General features: G+C 37.7%; 2 protein-coding genes across 4 annotated transcripts; both read right to left on the bottom strand.

The window, feature by feature from the left end:
• Positions 1-4433: 4433 nt before the first annotated feature.
• Positions 4434-9206, bottom strand: LOC121853293 (protein phosphatase Slingshot homolog 1-like). The gene is made up of 6 exons (XM_042347316.1): positions 8981-9206; positions 7102-7154; positions 6421-6449; positions 6097-6230; positions 5478-5659; positions 4434-4503 (listed from the first exon to the last, which is right to left on the bottom strand). Exons 1-6 carry the CDS (start codon positions 9035-9037, stop codon positions 4434-4436), a joined length of 525 nt encoding a protein of 174 aa, XP_042203250.1. The 5' UTR covers positions 9038-9206.
• Positions 9207-10371: 1165 nt separating this feature from the next.
• LOC121853291 (hsp70-binding protein 1-like) lies at positions 10372-20009 on the bottom strand. 3 transcript variants are annotated; one of them, XM_042347313.1, is made up of 7 exons: positions 19963-20009; positions 18478-18639; positions 17986-18166; positions 17247-17468; positions 16715-16870; positions 15696-15910; positions 10372-15248 (listed from the first exon to the last, which is right to left on the bottom strand). In XM_042347313.1, exons 2-7 carry the CDS (start codon positions 18607-18609, stop codon positions 15165-15167), a joined length of 990 nt encoding a protein of 329 aa, XP_042203247.1. In that variant the 5' UTR covers positions 18610-18639; positions 19963-20009; the 3' UTR covers positions 10372-15164. The 3 variants fall into 3 exon arrangements, with proteins under 3 accessions (XP_042203247.1, XP_042203248.1, XP_042203245.1); XM_042347314.1 differs by lacking the exon at positions 19963-20009 and adding an exon at positions 19606-19758 and having other exon boundaries at positions 15696-15904; XM_042347311.1 differs by lacking the exon at positions 19963-20009 and adding an exon at positions 19606-19756.
• Positions 20010-20391: the final 382 nt, after the last annotated feature.

Consider the following 20391-nt stretch of genomic DNA (forward strand, 5'->3'; position numbering starts at 1 on the left):
TCCCTCATTCTCCTCCTTCTTCTTCTTCTATTCCTTCTCCTCCGGCTCTTCCTTCTTCTTCTCCTCCGGCTCTTCCTTCTCCTTCTCCTCCTCCTCCCCCTTCGCCAAAGTACTACAATTTTCTTCTACTTCCCAGCGACTAAAACACACACACACACACACACACACACACACACACACAACAGGTATGGGATCACAGTCACCAAACAAGACCAAGGTGCAGAAATTATCATCCAAGGTTCTCAAACGGTTTGTGCGTGTGTGTGTGTGTGTGTGTGTGTGTGTGTGTGTGTGTGTGTGTGTGTGTGTGTGTTTGTTTTGTTTCTGTGTGTGTGTGTGTGTGTGTGTTTGTTTGTTTCTGTGTGTGTGTGTGTGTAATAATAATAATAATAATAATAATAATAATAATAATAATAATGATAATAATAATAATAATAATAATAATAATAATAATAATAATAATAATAATAATAAACGGTTTATTAATAGAGTTGTGGTGCCGGTGGCTGAAAATATACAAATCCTTACATTTGATTTAGACATAATGATATACGTTGAACATTTACAGGGCTGTACAGTACATAAATCTGAAGTTGCTTATTATTTTAACAATAGATGTGTGTGTGTGTGTGTGTGTGTGTGTGTGTGTGTGTGTGTGTGTGTGTGTGTGTGTGTGTGCGTGTGTGTGTGTGTGTGTGTGTGTGCGTGTGTGTGTGTGTGCGTGTGTGTGTGTGTGTGCGTGTGTGTGTGAGCGTGTGTGCGTGTGTGTATGTGTGTGCGTGTGTGTGCGTGTGTGTGTGTGTGTGTGCGTGTGTGTGTGTGTGTGTGTGTGTGTGTGTGTGTGTGTGTGTGTGTGTGTGTGTGTGTGTGTGTGCGCGTGTGTGTGTCAGTGTTAACTCTGACGTCATATACTAACAGTTCCTCTCTAACTTACATCAATTACTTAAGAACATTCTCAAACATTCCCACTACAAGGACCATTTATCGTCAGAGCAGCCCTTTGAGAAACCTAACCTAACCCCACCTCACCTAACCTCACCTCACCTAACCCCACCTTACCTAACCTCACCTCACCTAACCTCACCTCACCTTCAATTGCTAATGAAACGACTGGACAAACATGAGGCAAATTCCTTATCCTCTGGGTCTATCTGTATGGAGGAGGAAGAAGAGGAGGAAGAGGAGGGGAGGAGGAAGAGGAGGGGGGAAGAAGAAAAGAAGGAGGAAGACTGAGAAGGAAGAGGAGGAAGAAAAAATGAAATATGGGAAGGGATATGTATGTATGTATGTATGTACGTATGTATGTATGTATGTATGTATGTATGTATGTAGAAGTCCGCGTGCTTTATGGACTCATGAAATATGTATGTATGTGCAAGTACAGTGTGTATGTATGTATGTGTGTGTGTGTGTGTGTGTGTGTGTGTGTGTAGTAGTAGTAGGGCGTCGTCGCCACTCTGTCTAGCCGGTCAGCTTGGACTGAGAGGGAGGGAGGGAGGGAGGGAGGGAGCGTCTGGCCTGGGTGGATCTCTCACTCCCTCTCTCCCTTAACTTCCCGTCTGTCTTTGTCTTCCCTCCCTGACTACCACAACTACCACCAACATCACCACTACCACCATCACCACCACTACCACCATCACCACCACCACTACCACCATCATCATCACCACTACCACCATCATCACCACTACCACCATCACCACCACTACCACCATCACCACCACTACCACCATCACCACCACTACCACCATCACTACCACAATTACCATAACTATCACCATAACAGCCACTCCTACTACCTCCACGACAACTACCACCACCACCACTACTACCAGGTACACATCAGTCAGGTATGCAGTGGTGTCCAACGGAGGGAGGGAGGGAGGGAGGGAGGGGGTGGGGGTAGGGAGGGTGAGAGGGAGGGGGTAGGGAGAGGAAACATACGTGGAGAGCATGACAAACATCTGTACGGACGAGGGAGAGATACAGTGCTCTCTCTCTCTCTCTCTCTCTCTGTATCAATTTGTATCTATCTATCAATATGTATCTGTATATCTATGTATCTATGTATCTATCTATCTATCTCTACCAATCCCCAAGGTCAAAGTAGACAAACAGATAGGCCCTGGGGAAGGTCTTATAATTAGGACGTTTTTGACAGCACACACACACAAAGCCTATTACTGAACACAATACCAAGACCAGACGGGACGCATTACACCAGGGGTAACAAAATCCTCCTACCCGGTGGGATTCGTGGGATGTGTAGGAGTGGTAGTGGTGCCAGGTAGTGCCAGGGACCCCCAGAGGACATCCCCAAAGGAGGCTAGGCAAGAGTTGGTGGTCCGGGGGTCGATTTGGTCAGCCTCATCACACCAGGACCAGTTTCCCCGTCGTATACCATCTACATAATATCTCTATATAAGGCACTTGGGGTAAGGGTCCACACCGTCACCTGCAGAAGGGAGGAGGAGGAGGGGAAAGGAGGGGAAGAGCACCTCCTACACCAGCAAACTGAGTCATCGGTTATTGTACCACGTGAACAATACCCATCGGTGTACAGTACATCATCGTGGACAACACTCTCTGAACACATCTTTCAGTACACTATATAACGAGGTTGTATATCATGCACACCACCAGTCATATATCACCATACTGCAATATATTAATTTAATACCCCATATATCTTTATTTTCTCACACGGCACAACTTTTACATACAGTACAGGCAGAATGCCAGCGAGGAATAGAAACAAAATAAGTCGATCCTCTACTGACAGGCGAACACAAAACATGAAATCTAATCCTTTATGGCGTGAGAAACTCCTAATCTTTTCAATATACTAAACGGATAACTCACAGTGTGTATTTTTCTCACTGATAAACGTCCCCAAATACAAAAATCGACGATAATTTAGCCATGAACCAAATAATGTCAAATGAACACCATCAAATGCATTATCAGATCTGTTAAGCAATTCGTGGTAGAGTGTTTCCTGATGTCCTTCTTACAGCAGAGATTATTATTTCTTCGTTAGCCCTTAATTTCCTGTTTCTTGATCTCCCTCCCTCCCTCCCTGTCTTACTTCTTATCTATTTTAATTTATTTTGCCTCTTTTTCTTTCTCTCTTGATTACCATTTATGTACAAAATACATCTTGGAGCCCAACTAAAATGTCTTAAGTGTATAGGTGCATGAATGTGAGTGTGTCTGTCTAAGTGTATATGTGAATGTGAGTGTGTCTGTCCATCTATCTGTATATATAAGTCTATCCATCTGTCTGTATAAGTAAATATGTATGAATATAATGGAAAACAAAACACAGTCACGATAAACTGCTCCCAGATTCTTGAGGCATATCGTAAGCTCCTCAACACCACAGGCAGGTGAGGTAAAAACTAACGCAGCGACACCATCATATTTGGACGAGGGCAAATATCGACGACTGCGCCCACGGGTGACGACAACGAGACTCGACGGGTTTGACGGTTCATCAGAATGTCGGCAACGAACCAAGTTTACTCCCACACTGTATATAACCCCTCCTTATGACATCTCAGTAAGGGTTTTCTCCATAAGGAACACAGAGGCATCATAAACCCTGGATCATATGACTGGGATAAACACATAAGACAAACATACAGTACAACCAAACATCAAAGACTTCCTCCACGTACTCTGATTTCCTCCACATACTCTGATTTCCTCCACTTACTCTGATTTCCTCCTTTACAAACACCAGACGATTACATCCATACCAGTATCAATAAACAGATCGACTGCACAAAATACTCATAAAAACGTCTGTGTGTATCACATAACAGAAGGGCGATAACCACAGGAAATCAAACTGTGCATTTACCTTCCCCGAGTAGAGATGGAAATTTTAACACTCACCTGCAAGCAGAAAAAAAATTATGGTTAGTATCGTATATAGAAGCCGCCAAATCACCTTACCAATCCCTGCACAGCTCTCTATCCCTAACACATCCCTCTTTCTACATCTATACCCAGGAAAAAAAATCATCTCCATGACTTCTACATTAACTACAGGTGTTCCTCTCTGTGCCTATGAACACTCGACTGACGAACGCTCAGAAAAGACTAAAAACCTGTCCGTATGTCCAATTGACTATTTACCCATTAAAACATTGTTAAAGGCTGATATGATATAGAGTAACATGCTGTGTTTATTATTAGCATATAACTGTCCTGTTCATCTTTTTTTTTTCATTTTTTTTTACTACAATGTTCGGTATCTACAGGAGTAAATCTAGACTCACGGATAACCCTCAGGAACGTAACTCATTCGTCAATAGAATAGAGAAGCACATGCACAGTCAAGGACGGGCAAAAGATCCAGTAGAAAGCAACTGGTTCATAAAAACACCAATGATTGATCAATTTAGCACAACAGTAATATACAGTACTCACCACATAGCCTGCACGGAGATGGGCTTGAAGATGTGTTTCCGTCCACTAGTGCACACGCTGAAGCCACTGCAGCCGAGAGGCAAAAAAAAACGATTATCCCACAAAAATGTTAAACGATAAGCATAAAAGATTAATAAAAGCTTAAGCACTTATGAATAAACAATGGATAGATACAGCTTAGTTGATATATTTAATAATTTTGTGTGAATGAGAACTATCCATCAAGGCATTAGAACAGAACAGTGGTTTAGAACTTAAATATTACTGCAAGTCACCGCTTCTTACAATACATCCACCATAATGGCTCAAATCCTCTACTTCTCCATAACCCTAACAGAATATGTCTCTCTATCTCAACAAATTGCTGAACAGGATCTAAAAAAAATAGTGTAATGAGGAATGAATTTCTTAGTTACAAATAGAGAAAGGGAAATAAAAATAGTACAGGGTATCTAAATTCTTCAGAGTATTGAAGAGAGGAGGAATAAGGTTCTTAAGTTACAAATAAGGGGATTAAATACTGTTTATGATTCCTCAGTGTACTGGCTTAGTCTCTCCTTTGGATTCATGTATAAAGAGTTCATGAGTTAGATCTGAACTGAATTATGGGTATACGGTATTTACAAAGTGCTGTGTCATATTGGTTACTTAGTCCGTCTGACCAAATTTAACTTATTAGATCCGGAAACCTCCTCTAATGGACAACAGGGAAAGGATAGTCCATTATATTGAGGATCCATTAGATCTGGAACTCCTTCTAATGGACTATATGGAGAGGAGAGTCCATTACATCAAGGGTCCATTAGATGTAAAACCCCCACCTAATGGACTATATGGAAAGGAGAGTCCATTATATCAAGGGTCATTAGATCTGAAACTCCCTCTAATGGACTACATGGAAAGGAGATTCCATTATTTCAAGGGTCCAATAGATGTGAAACCCCCTCCCCCACCCCACGCATTACAGGGAGAGAGAAATCCGTCACATGGAGGTTTCACTATCCTATCAAACACACACCGTAACCCCGGCCTGGCCTCACCCATCGCCGTCGAGGCTGATCCTGGTGTCTGCGAGAACCGGCGACACGAGACCGATGGAGGGCTTCTCTCCGCTGAAGTCTATACCCAGCAAGCAGTCTTCTTCTTTATCCTGTCGGCCGACCCTTCCCACCACCGCCAGATACCGTACGCGGCCAAGGTGCTGCGACTCGAGCCGGACAGCCTGTAAGATGCCATAACGAGTGCAATCAACAGGTAAGTTTGCTTGAGAGAGAGAGAGAGAGAGAGAGAGAGAGAGAGAGAGAGAGAGGAAATGGGAAAAATGATGTTAAAAATGCAATGTAAATATGAGAGAGAGGAGGTTAAAATACATTGTCAATCGGAAAGAAAAAGCTAAAGATACATTGTAAACAGGACAGAGGTTAAAATAGTGTAAACAGGTATGAGAAAGCTAAAGATAAATTGAAAACGAGAAAAAAAACAATAATAGGAAATAAAAATCTAAAAATACAGGGGTACATTGTAAACAGGAAATAAAAGGCTTAAAAAACATTGTAAACAGGAAATAAAAAGCTAAAAATCTGATTGGCTAATTCACCAACAACTCAAGTTCAAGCTAAACAAAGAGGGAGAGAGAGAGAGAGAGAGGTCCCAGCTTACCATGTGTAGTGTGTCACCCGGACAGAGGAGGTGGAGCATGGCCTGGAGGTGGCCCTGTATGTCTGGCGGGACCGTGCCTGTCCGGCGGCCTCGTCCAAGTTGACATTCATTTTTAGGTAGTAGTACTCCGAACCCTGGAAATTAAATTATAAAATGCTAACTATAGAATGCATTTTATTGTATTTTGTCTAAAGAATTTATCATACATTATCACTTATCTATATTCAGTCATAAACAAATTATATAAAATTCTACTTCAATTTGACTTTTCAATTATATTTTTTCATTTACAGCAAAACAGAACATTAAATAATAGCATCTTACCTTTAACAGCAAAGTAATATTCACTCAAACTGAAAACAAAACAAAAAAATACATTAAAAAAAATTATACATTCAAGAAAATACATTGATGAAAACTGATTTTTTTTTAACAGTTGAAAATAAATTACTTGTATTAATGTTCCTTTACTCCTTGAACTATGTCCTTTAACAAGTAAATAATGCAATGCTCCTCTGAAGGCCTGAACAATGACGTGGCTTTAAAATTCTTACAGGGATTTATGGTGTTGTCGTACTGTAGTTCGTGAAATTATATGTACCGTATACTAAATTCAGTGAGCATACACACACACACAAAGTATACACACCCAGCAACGTCCACCTACACACACCCACCCACACATTCCTCACACACACACACACAAAAACACATTCCTCACCCATCTCTCTGCCTCACTCACATTCCTCACCCATCTCTCTGCCTCACACACATTCCTCACCCATCTCTCTGCCTCACTCACATTCCTCATCCATCTCTCTGCCTCACACACATTCCTCACCCATCTCTCTGCCTCACTCACATTCCTCATCCATCTCTCTGCCTCACACACATTCCTCACCCATCTCTCTGCCTCACTCACATTCCTCACCCATCTCTCTGCCTCACTCACATTCCTCACCCATCTCTCTGCCTCACTCACTCTGGGACGACAACATCACCTACCTTCTGTTCTTCTGCTCCTCTTCTTCTAAGGAATGAACTGAACTCCCATATTCCTGAAACAAAGAATTTACTTTGATGAGCACAGTATATTTATTATGTCTCTGGGATCACCTGAAGATTAAACCCCTCCCCCCCTCCTCAAAGGTTAATCATCCTAGTGGTACATGGTAGGGTTAGGTTAGGTTAGCCTGCATTAGAATAGGTTAGAATAGGTTAGATTAGATAAGGTTTTTTTTATTGTTAGGTTAGGGTACATTAGGTTAGCCTGCATTAGAATAGGTTAGATTAGATAAGGGTTTTTTATTTAGTTAGGTTAGGGTATATTAGGTTAGCCTGCATTAGAATAGGTTAGATTAGATAAGATTTTTTTTATTAAGTTTGGTTAGGGTACATTAGGTTAGGTTAGGTTAGGTTAGGTGAGCATTAGGGTGGATAGGTTACATTAAGTTACCTTAGGCTCGGTTAGGTTAGCACCAGGATAGTAAATCTTATAAACTGGAGTGGTAAATCTTCAGGTGATGCTTTCAATAATAACTTCTAAAATATCATGTCAGAATGCATCTAAATATTAGGGTAACACAATCATGAAAGCAGTACAGTGAGACCTCCATATAAAGAACATCTCTCTCTCTCTCTATTTAATCCGTTATATGGGGATCTCACAGCTATAAGACCCTCGATATAACAAACTTCCATATCTATAAAGTTCATAAGATAGGGGTTTCACAACTAACAGACCCTCGATATAAGAAACTTCCCCCTCCATATAGTCCATTAAATAGAGGTTCCACTGTATAAACGAACTGAAGTACGATACAGGAAGCTAACAGGAATAACATCCATACATGACCTCATTGTTTATATCAAACTACAATTAGATATAAGGCAATTAGTTTACCTGTGATAATGGTTTACACCTTTTGTGACACTTCACTTTTGGGTGTAGGAAACTGGATTTGAAATGAAGAGTGATTAATTTCTCATCTAACCTAACCTATCCAAACCTAACCTAACTTAACCTATCATAACCTAAACTATTAAAACTTATCCTATCTTACCTTACTCTATCCTATTCTATTCTATCCCATCCTAACATATTCTATCCTATCCTAACCTATTCTATCCCATCCTAACCTATTCTATCCTATCCTAACCTAACAACACCTAACACTACCCCTAACCATCCTCCAGGCAGCTGTAGTGTGTTGTTAAATCATCAGTTCCAATAAGCTAGAGGAGGGGGGCTAATCTTCAGGTGATCCCACGGACTCTGCCATATACACATCATACAATACTAAACAATATATAAACTAACTAATACTAAAAAGGGATTTTTTTTAGTTCTTAGTTGGTTAATGTTGTGTTGGTGCTTGTGGTTAGTTTCAATAGTCCTTTATTAATTAATTTTCTCCTCGTGCTCAATCAGTTTTGAATTATATGATTAAAACAAATATATCAATAATAATCCCTTTAAAATAATATAAGGTAATAAAATATATAGGCTATACTTAATCTATCCCGTTTAATTTTTCTTTGTTTAAAAATTAACAAAATATTCCACTAATTCACTATAATATAACCCAATAAATACAATCATTAAATTAAGAAATATTTTAAATTTCTTACAAATCTAAAAGTTAAAACACTTAAGAATTTCAGATTAATAAGTTATATATTTTTTCATTATCCTTTCCCGGGTTTGTTAAATAGAGACAAAGATCCACTCTACTTACCGTAATAAATAAACCTGCTATGAATACACAAGCACCACTCATCTATACCACACGAGACACCTTGATTATTCAGACATTTTGTGGTAAACTTGACGAATTTGTTGGTTAATGAAGAAATTTGCTGGAGGTTCCTTAGTTTGACTTACCGAGGATGGCGGTGAACTGCTCACACTGGGGGACCTCTGAACGGTCACTAACGCCATTATCTTCCTTAATGAAGTCTAAACCTCACCAAACACCCAATTTCTGGTCTTTTTAAATCATTGTGTCGTTAAGTAATCTAGGACAGAGTAGTTCTAAGCAGTGCCATATTTACAATAACAAATTCCAACAATATGACTCATTCGGGTATTAACTTTATTCTATCATATATCATTCATTTACATACCTATTTTTATTATAAATTTAGTTTGTCATTTTTTTTTATTTTTTAGACACGTTTACAAATATAAAAATTATTCTAAATAATTTTTGAATCGGTTTTTAAGATATTTTTTTATACGTGTGTGATTTTAGGTTTATAGACCGCAGGGTTATTCATAATGTAAAATATTTACCTCATAAGAATCTTCTTTCTTTGTCTAGCGTTTAATAATGAAAATATATAAATAAAAATATACCCAATCACATATATTATACACTAACTATCACAATATAAAAACTAGTTAGCTCATTACATACATCAGTACTGGTGGCTGTCACGAGTGATTCATGGGACTCAATGGTTATTCATGTAAAAAAAAAAAAAAACTCGAACATTCACATTCGTTAATTTACTACATAGATAAAAAAAATCAAATACATCCTAATGATTAATTAAATACATAAATTGTCAATAAACATTTTACTAGTCATTAAAACAGTCAGAATGTTGTATTTCAGGTGTATAATAATTAAGGTGCGGTTGGAGATGATTATAGGGTATATAAATATCTTCTCCAACAATTATAAAACATAATTCGTTGAATAATTTTGCAAAGATAGATGACAATAGACTTAGGTTAAACATACAATCACAAAATATAACTAAATATGACACCAAACAACTAAATATGGGTAAAATATATATCCTACAATTATATTGACAAAAATATGCAAATTGATGAATTTAGAATATATTACAGATTTTCTCATTGGTAAAGGAAGCGTTATTTCCTTGATTTCATTTCCATTTGATGTTTAGTCCAATAATTCTCTCGGTACAGTCTATCATTACTGACTTTTTTATTCCACCTTTACCTTTAGTATCACCACCTATCCTCACTACATGGTATACTGTAAATACAACACACTGTATACTGACCCTTTGATTACACAAGAGGGCAGGATGGAAGGCACTATATTCACCTGATTTCATTTCCCAATTTGTCAAGTCAGGCACCCAATAACAGCTGGATTCACTGGAGGGGTGACCTGAATGTGGACTAGAGTAGTAATCATAACCAAGACCTTTTACATGCAAATAAATTTACCTAAACTGTATTGTATAAATTAAAGAGAAAAATATTACATCACCAGAGGATAAAAAATACAAAACTATAGAAGCGTTTTTATTTACAAGAAAATAAGAACATATAAACAATGAAATATCTTATAGCTTAATGTATCGTCCTTCTCAGAAATAGGTCAGATGAAAGGTATAGCGTCTTTCACTTCCTCACCGAGTTTCCCCACCATTTCCTCTAGACCTCCCATGACGTCCACCATGATATCACAGTCATCAGAGCACCCCATAGTTACCATTTACCTGAATTCGATTTTATGTTATTAACAAGTCTTATTAGCCATGAACTCTAACCTGTGGCTAAATAGTATTGGAGACAATATTTTCCTGGCTTGTGGTTTTTAAGTAACATTCTCTCTCATTAGGAAGCTTGAGCATATACAACCTTGTCTGTTGTCACGAATCAAAGCTCTGCCTCTTCTCCTGCTGCTCCACTAACCCCGAGATTCAGATCCGTGAACCCGAAGCCGTAGACACTATTGCATTATTCTGTCTGCAGATGCTTTGGATTCACAAGTCTGAATCTAAAGGCTCATGAAGCAATAGCAGAAGTGACAGGACTAAAATTTGTGACTGTAAATAACACACATTTAAAAATATCATATACAGGTACAGTACTCTGAATATTTTGAGTATACTGGATAGTTTATTATTTGTTTTAGTACTATAATTACTTGCAAAAATACACATTTCTTCAGTACTTATTCCATCTATTACCAGTTTCCTATCCAGTGTTATTTGGAATGTAATTTGGATGTTTTACTCAACTGATATCCAAATGGTTTTTAAGTCATCATTATCCATTACCAGTGTCCAACCATCAATTCTATTCCTGACTTTAAAAGCACATAAACACAATTTCCTATAACCTTGAGAAGTGTCCCATAAAAAGGAGTGATGCTCTCTTAGTCTTTCTCATCAACAAAGAAATTTTCCATCTCTTCTCAGTAACTCGTATCTGAACTCTTCCCAGATGGACTTGCTAACCTTGTTTCCCAAATGGTCAACATATCAAACAGTGACAAAATCAGGGTATGAAAACCTATTATTTGTCAAGGGTCTTCCTATTATACCGTATTATCTTATATTAGTCATGAATATTTAAAACAACTTTGAAATTTCCGTTTTTAACCCGTAATCGGTGACTATGGAATTCCACTTCCCCATATGAGCAAAACTAAAATGCAAGAAACATGAAACTTCTACAGATGATGGCTGCCATTCTTAGTTAGCTTCCACCAATGTCACCATCACTACAGCTATGGTAACTTCCACTGATAATGAACACATTCCCTACGGCTAACTTCCACTGATGATGACCACCGTCCCTACAGCTAACTTCCACTGATGACTGCCATCCCTACAGCTAACATCTACTAATGATGACAACAATCGAAGTGTTAAATAATTTGGTATTCTGCTCTCCATTTATCCTTAACCATCTCATCCGTCACAAAACATAACAGTCTTCACATGGAATACTTCTACCATACCTATAAAGATATCCCAGTCCTCATATCTAAAACAGTGCATCAATAGTCCATTTCTACCAAGTTACTCCCCTTCACCACCAAGCCTAATAATTGGTAGAGTCACTCAAAAAACTATCTTCACAAACAATTAAGTAAGACAATATGACACAAGGGATGAAGGATTTTGACAGCCTTACAGAGACGACAGGAGTCACAGTGTTCATTCTGAAATTCAACGACCACTTCCCACCCCAGTAAAGATAGTTTTTCGAGTGACTGTATATCATTACGGCTGGACAGTCACCACGTAAACAATGTATGAGAATAAATCCACCAATCGCAGACGAACTGAGGGATTCTTCTCATCTTTGGTAACGTCTTTCGTATATGGTATGAGCACTACTTTCACAGCCAATGCTTCAGTGAAGTTTATTTTATTACAGTGAAACCTCTATTTAACGGACTACATGGATAGAAAAGCCCGTTATAATGAGGGTCCGTTCGATGTGAACCCCCATCTAACAAACTATAGAGATGGAAGTCCATGATATCAGGGGCCCATTAGATATGAAACCCCCATCTAACGGATATGGAGAAAAAAGTCCGTTATATATAAGTTACATTGTATGCCACTCCTATATAAGGCCAGGATACCTCCACACTATTTCCTGTTGGTCACAAGACACTGCAGATTGTACGAATTCAATAAAGTATTTCCTTTTGAGTTAAACCTACAAGAATACCGAGGAGAAAACAATAACACATGAACACCTTATCTAAAAATTTACTTATGTGATTCTAATGTGTAAACGACTTTTGGTTTTGTTTTGTTTTTGTAAATTTTAATAAGTGTAAATGTAGCAACTTGCGTGCAGTACAGTGTGTAAATTTCTCTTCAAAACACTAATGACAATATCATCAAGGGATAAGAACTCACCACCCACCTCACTAACCACTTATAGAGGCTTTGTGAATAGTGAAATACAATGGTCCATTCCCTTAGAGTTTACGATTAATTTTTCAAACACTAATCTAACAAATTCAATTATTATCAAGCTCTACTAGAGTGGCTAAATTAATATTAATTCATTAGTTAAATTTTGTTAATAGTCAGTTAGCTATAGAATTCAATTGTCTTTTAACTTGAGTTGACATTTTTACTGCTCTTCAAGATAGACTTATTACCACCATAATTATCCAAGTTACCGCTTTGATGAATCTAATTACCCCATACTTTTCTTAACTGCTTTGACTAGACTAATTACCCCATAATTACTGTATCCCTCTTTACTGCTTTAACAAGAGTAATTACCCCATAATTATCCCTCTTTACTGCTTTAACAAGAGTAATTACCCCATAATTATCCCTCTTTACTGCTTTGATAAGACTAATCACCCCATACTTTTCTTAACTGCTTTGACAAGACTAATTACTGCATACTTATTACTGCTTTGACTAATTCTCCCTTAACTATTAATCATATTTATTGCTTTAGCGGAATATATATAGGTAATCATGTACTGTATATTCCCTGAGGATATTTTTAATTACCTTTTGTAACTCGTTTTTTTTAGTAATTACGTATAATATATCTTTCAGGGGAAAACGTGGACCCAATAGCTTACATCTCTGGGGAATTCATTTGGTATTTCTTTATATACATGAAACCTCAATTTAACGGATTACATGAAGAGGAAAGTCCATTATATCGAGGGTCCGTTAGATGCGAAACTTCTATTTAACGGACTAGAGAGAGAAAAGTCCATTATGTCGAGGGTCCGTTAGATATGAAACCCCCCATCTAACAAACTGTATGGAGATAGAAGTCCGTTATATAGAGGTTTCACTGCATATCAACGTGTAAAGTATATCTGGGGTTTTGGGGTTCCACAGGTGTCAAACTTAGCATAGTGGGGTGAGTTGGTTCCCCTGAAATGATTCCAATGGGGGTAACAATAATAAGGGGAGTTGTTTACACTTGCGGGGGTATGAATGCAAGTCATTTTCTCGCCAGTGTGTCAGTACAGTATTGATCTCTGGGTTGTGAGGGAGGGGACTAAGGGACCCCAGAGAAGTGCCAGTCATCCCAAACACTTAACTCTGGGTCTTGTGAGGGAGGGAACTAATGAACCCCAGAGAACTGCCAGTCATCCCGAACACTTAACTCTGGGTCTTGTGAGGGAGGGAACTAATGAACCCCAGAGACCTGCCAGTCATCCTGAACATTGAACTCTGGGTCTTGTGAGGGAGGGAACTAATGAACCCCAGAGACCTGCCAGTCATCCTGAACATTGAACTCTGGGTCTTGTGAGGGAGGGAACTAATGAACCCCAGAGACCTGCCAGTCATCCTGAACATATCACACAGCAATAAAACTTCGACTGGAATATAAAACATTAATAACAACAACAACAACAAAGAGAATAACAACGGTACTGGTAATGTTGTAACGACTTAATGCCTTGTAATGGAAGTAAACAATTAGGGCTATAAACCAATGACGAGGTCAATAAGGACATATGCGAGTAATTGGTACAGATCAACCACCGACTAAAACTGTACCTGTAATGATTAGACAATTCCCCATTTAAACCAAGATTGCTAAGCACTTGTAAGGTTCACCTGGAATGAAGAAAGAGACGACAAGAATTACGTGTGTGTGTGTGTGTGTGTGTGTGTGTGTTGCATTTTGTGACTGTGGAAACTACTGGGTGTATTGGAAAAATGTGTACACGCTGACTTATAGATTTCCGTGGTGATTGCGTTAATGTTTGTATTCCAACAACAACATTGTCCACATGCACCAACAAGTAAGGATAATGTTGGTCATAGTACAAGACTTCAGACCATCTCTATGAAAATCTGTAAGGATGTGCATATACGATTTTCCAAGACATAGTGTATTTAACCAATAATATTTTTTTTCCTCTTTATCACAAATCCATACAGTACAGTATTTACTACTGGTAATATTTCTAGAGCTTTGTTTGAGATATATATTCATTCCCCCAAAAGCATTAGATTAAAAATACGTCTAGTTACAATTATCATTAAAAGGCGGTACACTTATGAAAGTCCTGTCGCCTCTCCCTCTGAACCACGAACCCCAAGATTCAGACTCGTGAATCCGAAGCATTTATGGACAGAATGATGCAACGGTGTCTATTGCTTTGGGTTCACGAATCTGAAACTTGAAGCGTTTACATTATCTCTTCATGCCATGGCTTTACCGGATACCACAGGTATTATCTGTTAATTATACAACATAAACGGGCAAGATTTTTTTTTTTTTATTATTATCTCAGAATTTTTTGTCGCGAATTGACACTAAATGAGTTGGAATTACTTAGTCATTATCTATTTGTACTTTCGTCGCTGTCCCCGATGCTTCCTCTCTCCATCAACTCCAGAATTTCTTTGATGTAACATTCTTCCTCCTGCAACGAGAGACATCGATAAACTACACCTACCAATAACAGGCAAATAACAAGTACTACACCAATAGATCAATTAGCTTCTGTATGTTACCGTGTTAAGGAATAATCTCTAGAATAATCTGGATGGGTTACAATAAGGATAACTCTCTAGAATAATTATATCTTGTACCTTCCATAACTATCATTTACAACCAGTTGAGAAATCTCCAGCTGTGTTTAACTAAAGAATTAAAAACAAATTATTCTTGTAATCATAAGGTGAGACAATTCCTCTCTCTCTCTCTCTCTCTCTCTCATTCTTTCTATATATCTCTCTCTCTATCTCTTTATTCAGTATTTTGTTCTCCCCATTTCTAGCCTTTATATTAACTATACATAATTTCCACACATAAGAGCTTATACTTAAAGAGACACTGAGATGCTCACTAACACTCAGCAACACCTTACCTGCGTTTCCTCCTTTTCTTTGATGTCGTCGAGCCGAGACGTCAGAATCTGGGAGACGTTCAGCTCAGGTCGTAAGCACTCGGCAAGGGCAGGGGGGTAAGTCAGTGCCAAGGTTCGTAGCGCATCCGTGCAGTGTTCTCGAGAGATATTGTCAGTCTTTTCGCTGCCCAGTACAGTTAATAGTTGTTCGACAAAGCCCATGGATACCGCTGTGGCTGAAAGCAATTTTACAATGATATCTGCCATTTCTAAAGCTAACTTTCACTGATGACGGCCACCGTCCCTACAGCTAACTTCCACTGATGACGGCCACCGTCCCTACAGCTAACTTCCACTGATGACGGCCACCGTCCCTACAGCTAACTTCCACTGATGACGGCCATCGTCCCTACAGCTAACTTCCACTGATGACGGCCACTGTCCCTACAGCTAACTTCCACTGATGACGGCCACCGTCCCTACAGCTAACTTCCATTGATGACGGCCACCGTCCCTACAGCTAACTTCCACTGATGATGGCCACCGTCCCTACAGCTAACTTCCATTGATGACGGCCACCGTCCCTACAGCTAACTTCCACTGATGATGGCCACCGTCCCTACAGCTAACTTCCATTGACAATGGCCGATGTTTAAGGATTAAAGGCTACTTGGATTACATTAAATAGTAGTTAGGGAAATCCTATATATATTTCCTTCACAATCCCTTAACCATTCTAAAAAGAACAAACTTACAAAGTAATAATAATAATAATAATAATAATAATAATAACAATAATAACAACAACAATAATAATAATAACAATAATAATAATAACAACAATAATAATAACAATAATAACAATAATAATAATAACAATAATAATAATAATGATAACTATAACAATAATAATAATAATAACAATAACAATAATAATAATAATAACAACAATAATAATAACAATAATAATAATAATAACAATAATAATAATAATAATAACAATAATAATAATAACAATAATCATAACAATCAAAACTTACCCCTGTTTGAATCTTTCTTTTTCACAAGTTTGGTTAGAAGAAACGCAGACTTTATAACCAACTTCTCCACCCCAGACTGCATCGCTCTCATCAGGTAAGACAGACCATCGGCGTCAAGGAATTCCGCCTCACCTTTTGGACAATCACGAACAACACCTGCCGGGGATATTTTTTAACATAATAACATAGAGACAAGTTATATCTAGGTATATAATCTTGAAGGTTTTCTCTCTCAGATGGCATTATGTTAAAGTCATTCACGCTGCACTTACACCTGGTACAGTGGATGGTGTGTTTTGTGAGGTGTGGCAACCCTGTAGGAATGTTTATCTAGTATCCTCAGTCTGGTTGTTATTTTGACTCGTATAGTACAGGTTATATCCATGTCTTTCATTCTATAACACACATGAACACATACATACATACATACATACATACATACATACATACATACATACATACATACATACACTCTCTCTCTCTCTCTCTAACAGTGCTAGCTAGAGGTAAAATCCCAATCAAATCAACTTACATGAAATAGCATACAGCGCCTTGACTCTTGCCTGTGTGTCTTCATCAGTGTCTAACATGAGCAACAACACTGGCATGATATCAAGTGCCAGCATATTTTCCTGACAGTATAAGTAATTCTGACATATATCTCCGATTAAAGTGGCGGCACCGATCCGAAGAGACGTGTGAGGAGAGTTCAGGCATTGCACCAGGATGGGGTACCCGCCCATTTTGTGAAGATCTGGGGAAACAGAAAATAAATAAATCGCTGAGTTAATCTCTACCCGACGGATTATATGGCGGGAGAAGTCCGTTATATGGAGGTTTCACTGTACTTGACCCTGAATGACCTTATGAGAGAGAATGGATACAAAAAGAGCGACTAAGAGGAGAAACATTAGAGAAATTATGGCAAAGAGACGCAAGACACAGATAAAGATGAGGGAAAAATTAATAATCGAGGAAAATAAGATAATCCCTAAAGAGGGTTTAAGAATCTAGTGGATATTCTACATTTGCTACATATAGGGATTACTCTTGTCCATAACATATCTGAGATTACCAAAGGTTAACGCTCAATAAATATCTGTCACAGTATTGTCTACCCATGGCACAGTTAAAGTCGTTATAGGTTAACAATCGACTCAATATCAGTATCACCTACCCATGGCATAGTTAAGGTCGTCAGAGGTTAACAATCATTACAATATCAGTATCACTTGACCACTTACCCACGACACAATTAAGGTATCACTTACCCATGGCATAATTAAGGTCATCAACATATTCCTCGAGGATCGCCATGGCTTCCTTCTGCTTCGATATGTCTTCACCGGGCATCGTTATTGACTCGCTGTACAGGCTCTTTACGGCCTTGGCCATCTCCTTCACCCCATCTACGGCCATTGACGTCAACGCCTCCTCTAGAAATGCTCGGCGCTGGGAGATTGAAACGTGGAATAAATTACTACTGATAACTACTGTAATATCAAGAGTTCAAGAGTATGTATTTTTCAAGGCACAATTTGATACAGTTACCTACTATAAACTACCCTTATCTATACTATTACCCAGCATAAACTACCCCAACTAAAACATTGTTGGTAATACTATATCTAACCTAACCTAACCATCATCTATATTATTACCTGGCATAAACCACATCTGAAACTCTCTTGGTAATACTATATCTATACCTAACCAAACCTAACCTAACCACCTGAAACTTTCTCAATAATACTATAGCTCACCTCTGGATCCATAGTCTGTAGCTGCGAGGGTCCGGTTGTATCCTCCCGAGCGGTAATTTCCGTACAAAAGTTAAGTAGCCCCTGTAGGTTCCGAGGCTGTCTTGGTTCTTCATTTTCCTGCCTGTCGGACATTTTGACGGGGATATATACGCACCACGGTACCTAGAACAATGTATGGAGATTCTATATTAAGTCTTGTTTAGAACATTAATACTCTACAGGTAATTGTGAAAGTCCATTCACCTTTTCCCCTGAACCACAAACCCCAAAATTCAGAAATCGTAAACACGCTAACTCGGAAAAAATAAGCAATAGTATTTACTTTAACGTATTTTCTGTATTACTTAGAAAAAAATTTGGATTACTTGAAGAATTTCCGTCTCAGTTTATTTCACCTGAAAATTAAACACTTTAACAGTATTTAAGTGAGGTGAGGTTAGGTTAAGATAGGCTAGATTAGATTACGAAAAGTAAAGTAAGGTAGGGTTATAATATGCTGGTATGCAAGGTAAGGTTAGGTTAGGCAAGGCTAGGTTAGGCAAGGCTAGATTAGGCAAGGCTAGTTAATCTTCAGGTGAAATAAGCTGGGGTGGCGATTCTTCAGGTGACCCCCTAAAAAACGAATTTAACCTTACATAAACAGCAAATAGGCCCAAACCTCCACACCTTCAGGAAATTAACCACATCATTTACCAAACTGACTGACTTATAGCAGAGACACACATGCTCAGTGGTTCAGCTACAGATATACAATAATACATTTCAATTCTATAAAATTAACTAACCAAAACCACTAAAGCTATGTGTTACAAGACATTTCATAAATAAATTAAAAAAATCATATCACATACACGTTATGACATCAAATTTGCATACCACAAAAAATAAAATAAAATAAATAAATGTGTAAATCGCAATCAAATCGTAATTATTTATCAATGTTAATAAATACATATGTAACTATTAAACTAGTCCAAATATTGTTAGGGGAAATAGATATATACATAAAGATATACATAGATACCAGTATATACAGTCACAGGCTCCTAACCCAGTAAACTCAACCAGTCAAGTAAATAATGTATATAAACGTATAAAAATAAATAAAATAAATAATCCCTTACTTACTCAATTATTAATGCCAATATTTCTACAAGTTAAGTAAATTCTTCTTTTTCTCAGTACTGTATGTCTTAAATTCCTTATTATATTCGACTCAAATAAGACCTCTGCCTTCTCCCTGTCACTTTATACCACAACTAACCATTCCCTTTAACTCTACCACAATATAAAGCCATTAAAGAGACTATTCTAGCAACTTCTAGAATATAGTAGAGAAAATACATGAATTATCTAGAATACTCGGCTGGGTATTTTCCCCTATTACAAAGTCATTTTTTATGTTTAATCTTTATCTTAGTTTATCTTTATCTTAGACATGTTATTATCTAAATTAAACTAATATATTTGACTTATTTATATTACCTTATTTAGACAGGAATCTATCCCGCGTGAGGGCACTAGTGAGGGCAGCCGCGTTCACCAATATAATCTTAATTCAGTATTATTAATGATATTTTCCCAATAGAGGAGGTTTTATTAAATTATTACTCGTATTATATGTAATTAATATATTAGTATCAAATGATTTTAATTATATATTTAATTATAAGTGTAGAGTTCATAATTATTTACATCTAAATAAATATGGTATCTGAATCCGGACTCAGATACCCGAATCCATTTGCTCATTTGCATATCGGAGTCCTTAATTTCCTTATTTATCACTTCCTAATGCAAAATTCCTTATGTATTTTGAGAGAAAACAACTTTATAGATTAAGTGGTTTGTGTGTAGGTCTCTCTCCCTCAATTTAAATCTCTCTAACTGGATCAATGGAGTTACAAATTATTT

The sequence above is a fragment of the Homarus americanus genome, unplaced genomic scaffold, assembly GCF_018991925.1.
Source record: "Homarus americanus isolate GMGI-L3 unplaced genomic scaffold, GMGI_Hamer_2.0 scaffold30450, whole genome shotgun sequence".
Classification (NCBI taxonomy): domain Eukaryota; kingdom Metazoa; phylum Arthropoda; class Malacostraca; order Decapoda; family Nephropidae; genus Homarus; species Homarus americanus.

Excerpts from the sequence above, each read along its gene's own strand:
- LOC121853293 (XM_042347316.1), bottom strand. The coding sequence starts at position 9,037 with ATGGCGTTAGTGACCGTTCAGAGGTCCCCCAGTGTGAGCAGTTCACCG. Across the intron at positions 5,660-6,096 it reads CGGGTGACACACTACACATG|GCTGTCCGGCTCGAGTCGCA; the intron begins GTAAGCTGGGAC and ends GGCATCTTACAG. Across the intron at positions 4,504-5,477 it reads ATCAGCCTCGACGGCGATGG|TGGCTTCAGCGTGTGCACTA; the intron begins GTGAGGCCAGGC and ends TCTCGGCTGCAG.
- LOC121853291 (XM_042347313.1), bottom strand. The coding sequence starts at position 18,609 with ATGTCCGACAGGCAGGAAAATGAAGAACCAAGACAGCCTCGGAACCTA. Across the intron at positions 18,167-18,477 it reads TACAGACTATGGATCCAGAG|CGCCGAGCATTTCTAGAGGA; the intron begins GTGAGCTATAGT and ends TCAATCTCCCAG. Across the intron at positions 16,871-17,246 it reads GGCGCTGTATGCTATTTCAT|GTGTTGTTCGTGATTGTCCA; the intron begins GTAAGTTGATTT and ends TATCCCCGGCAG.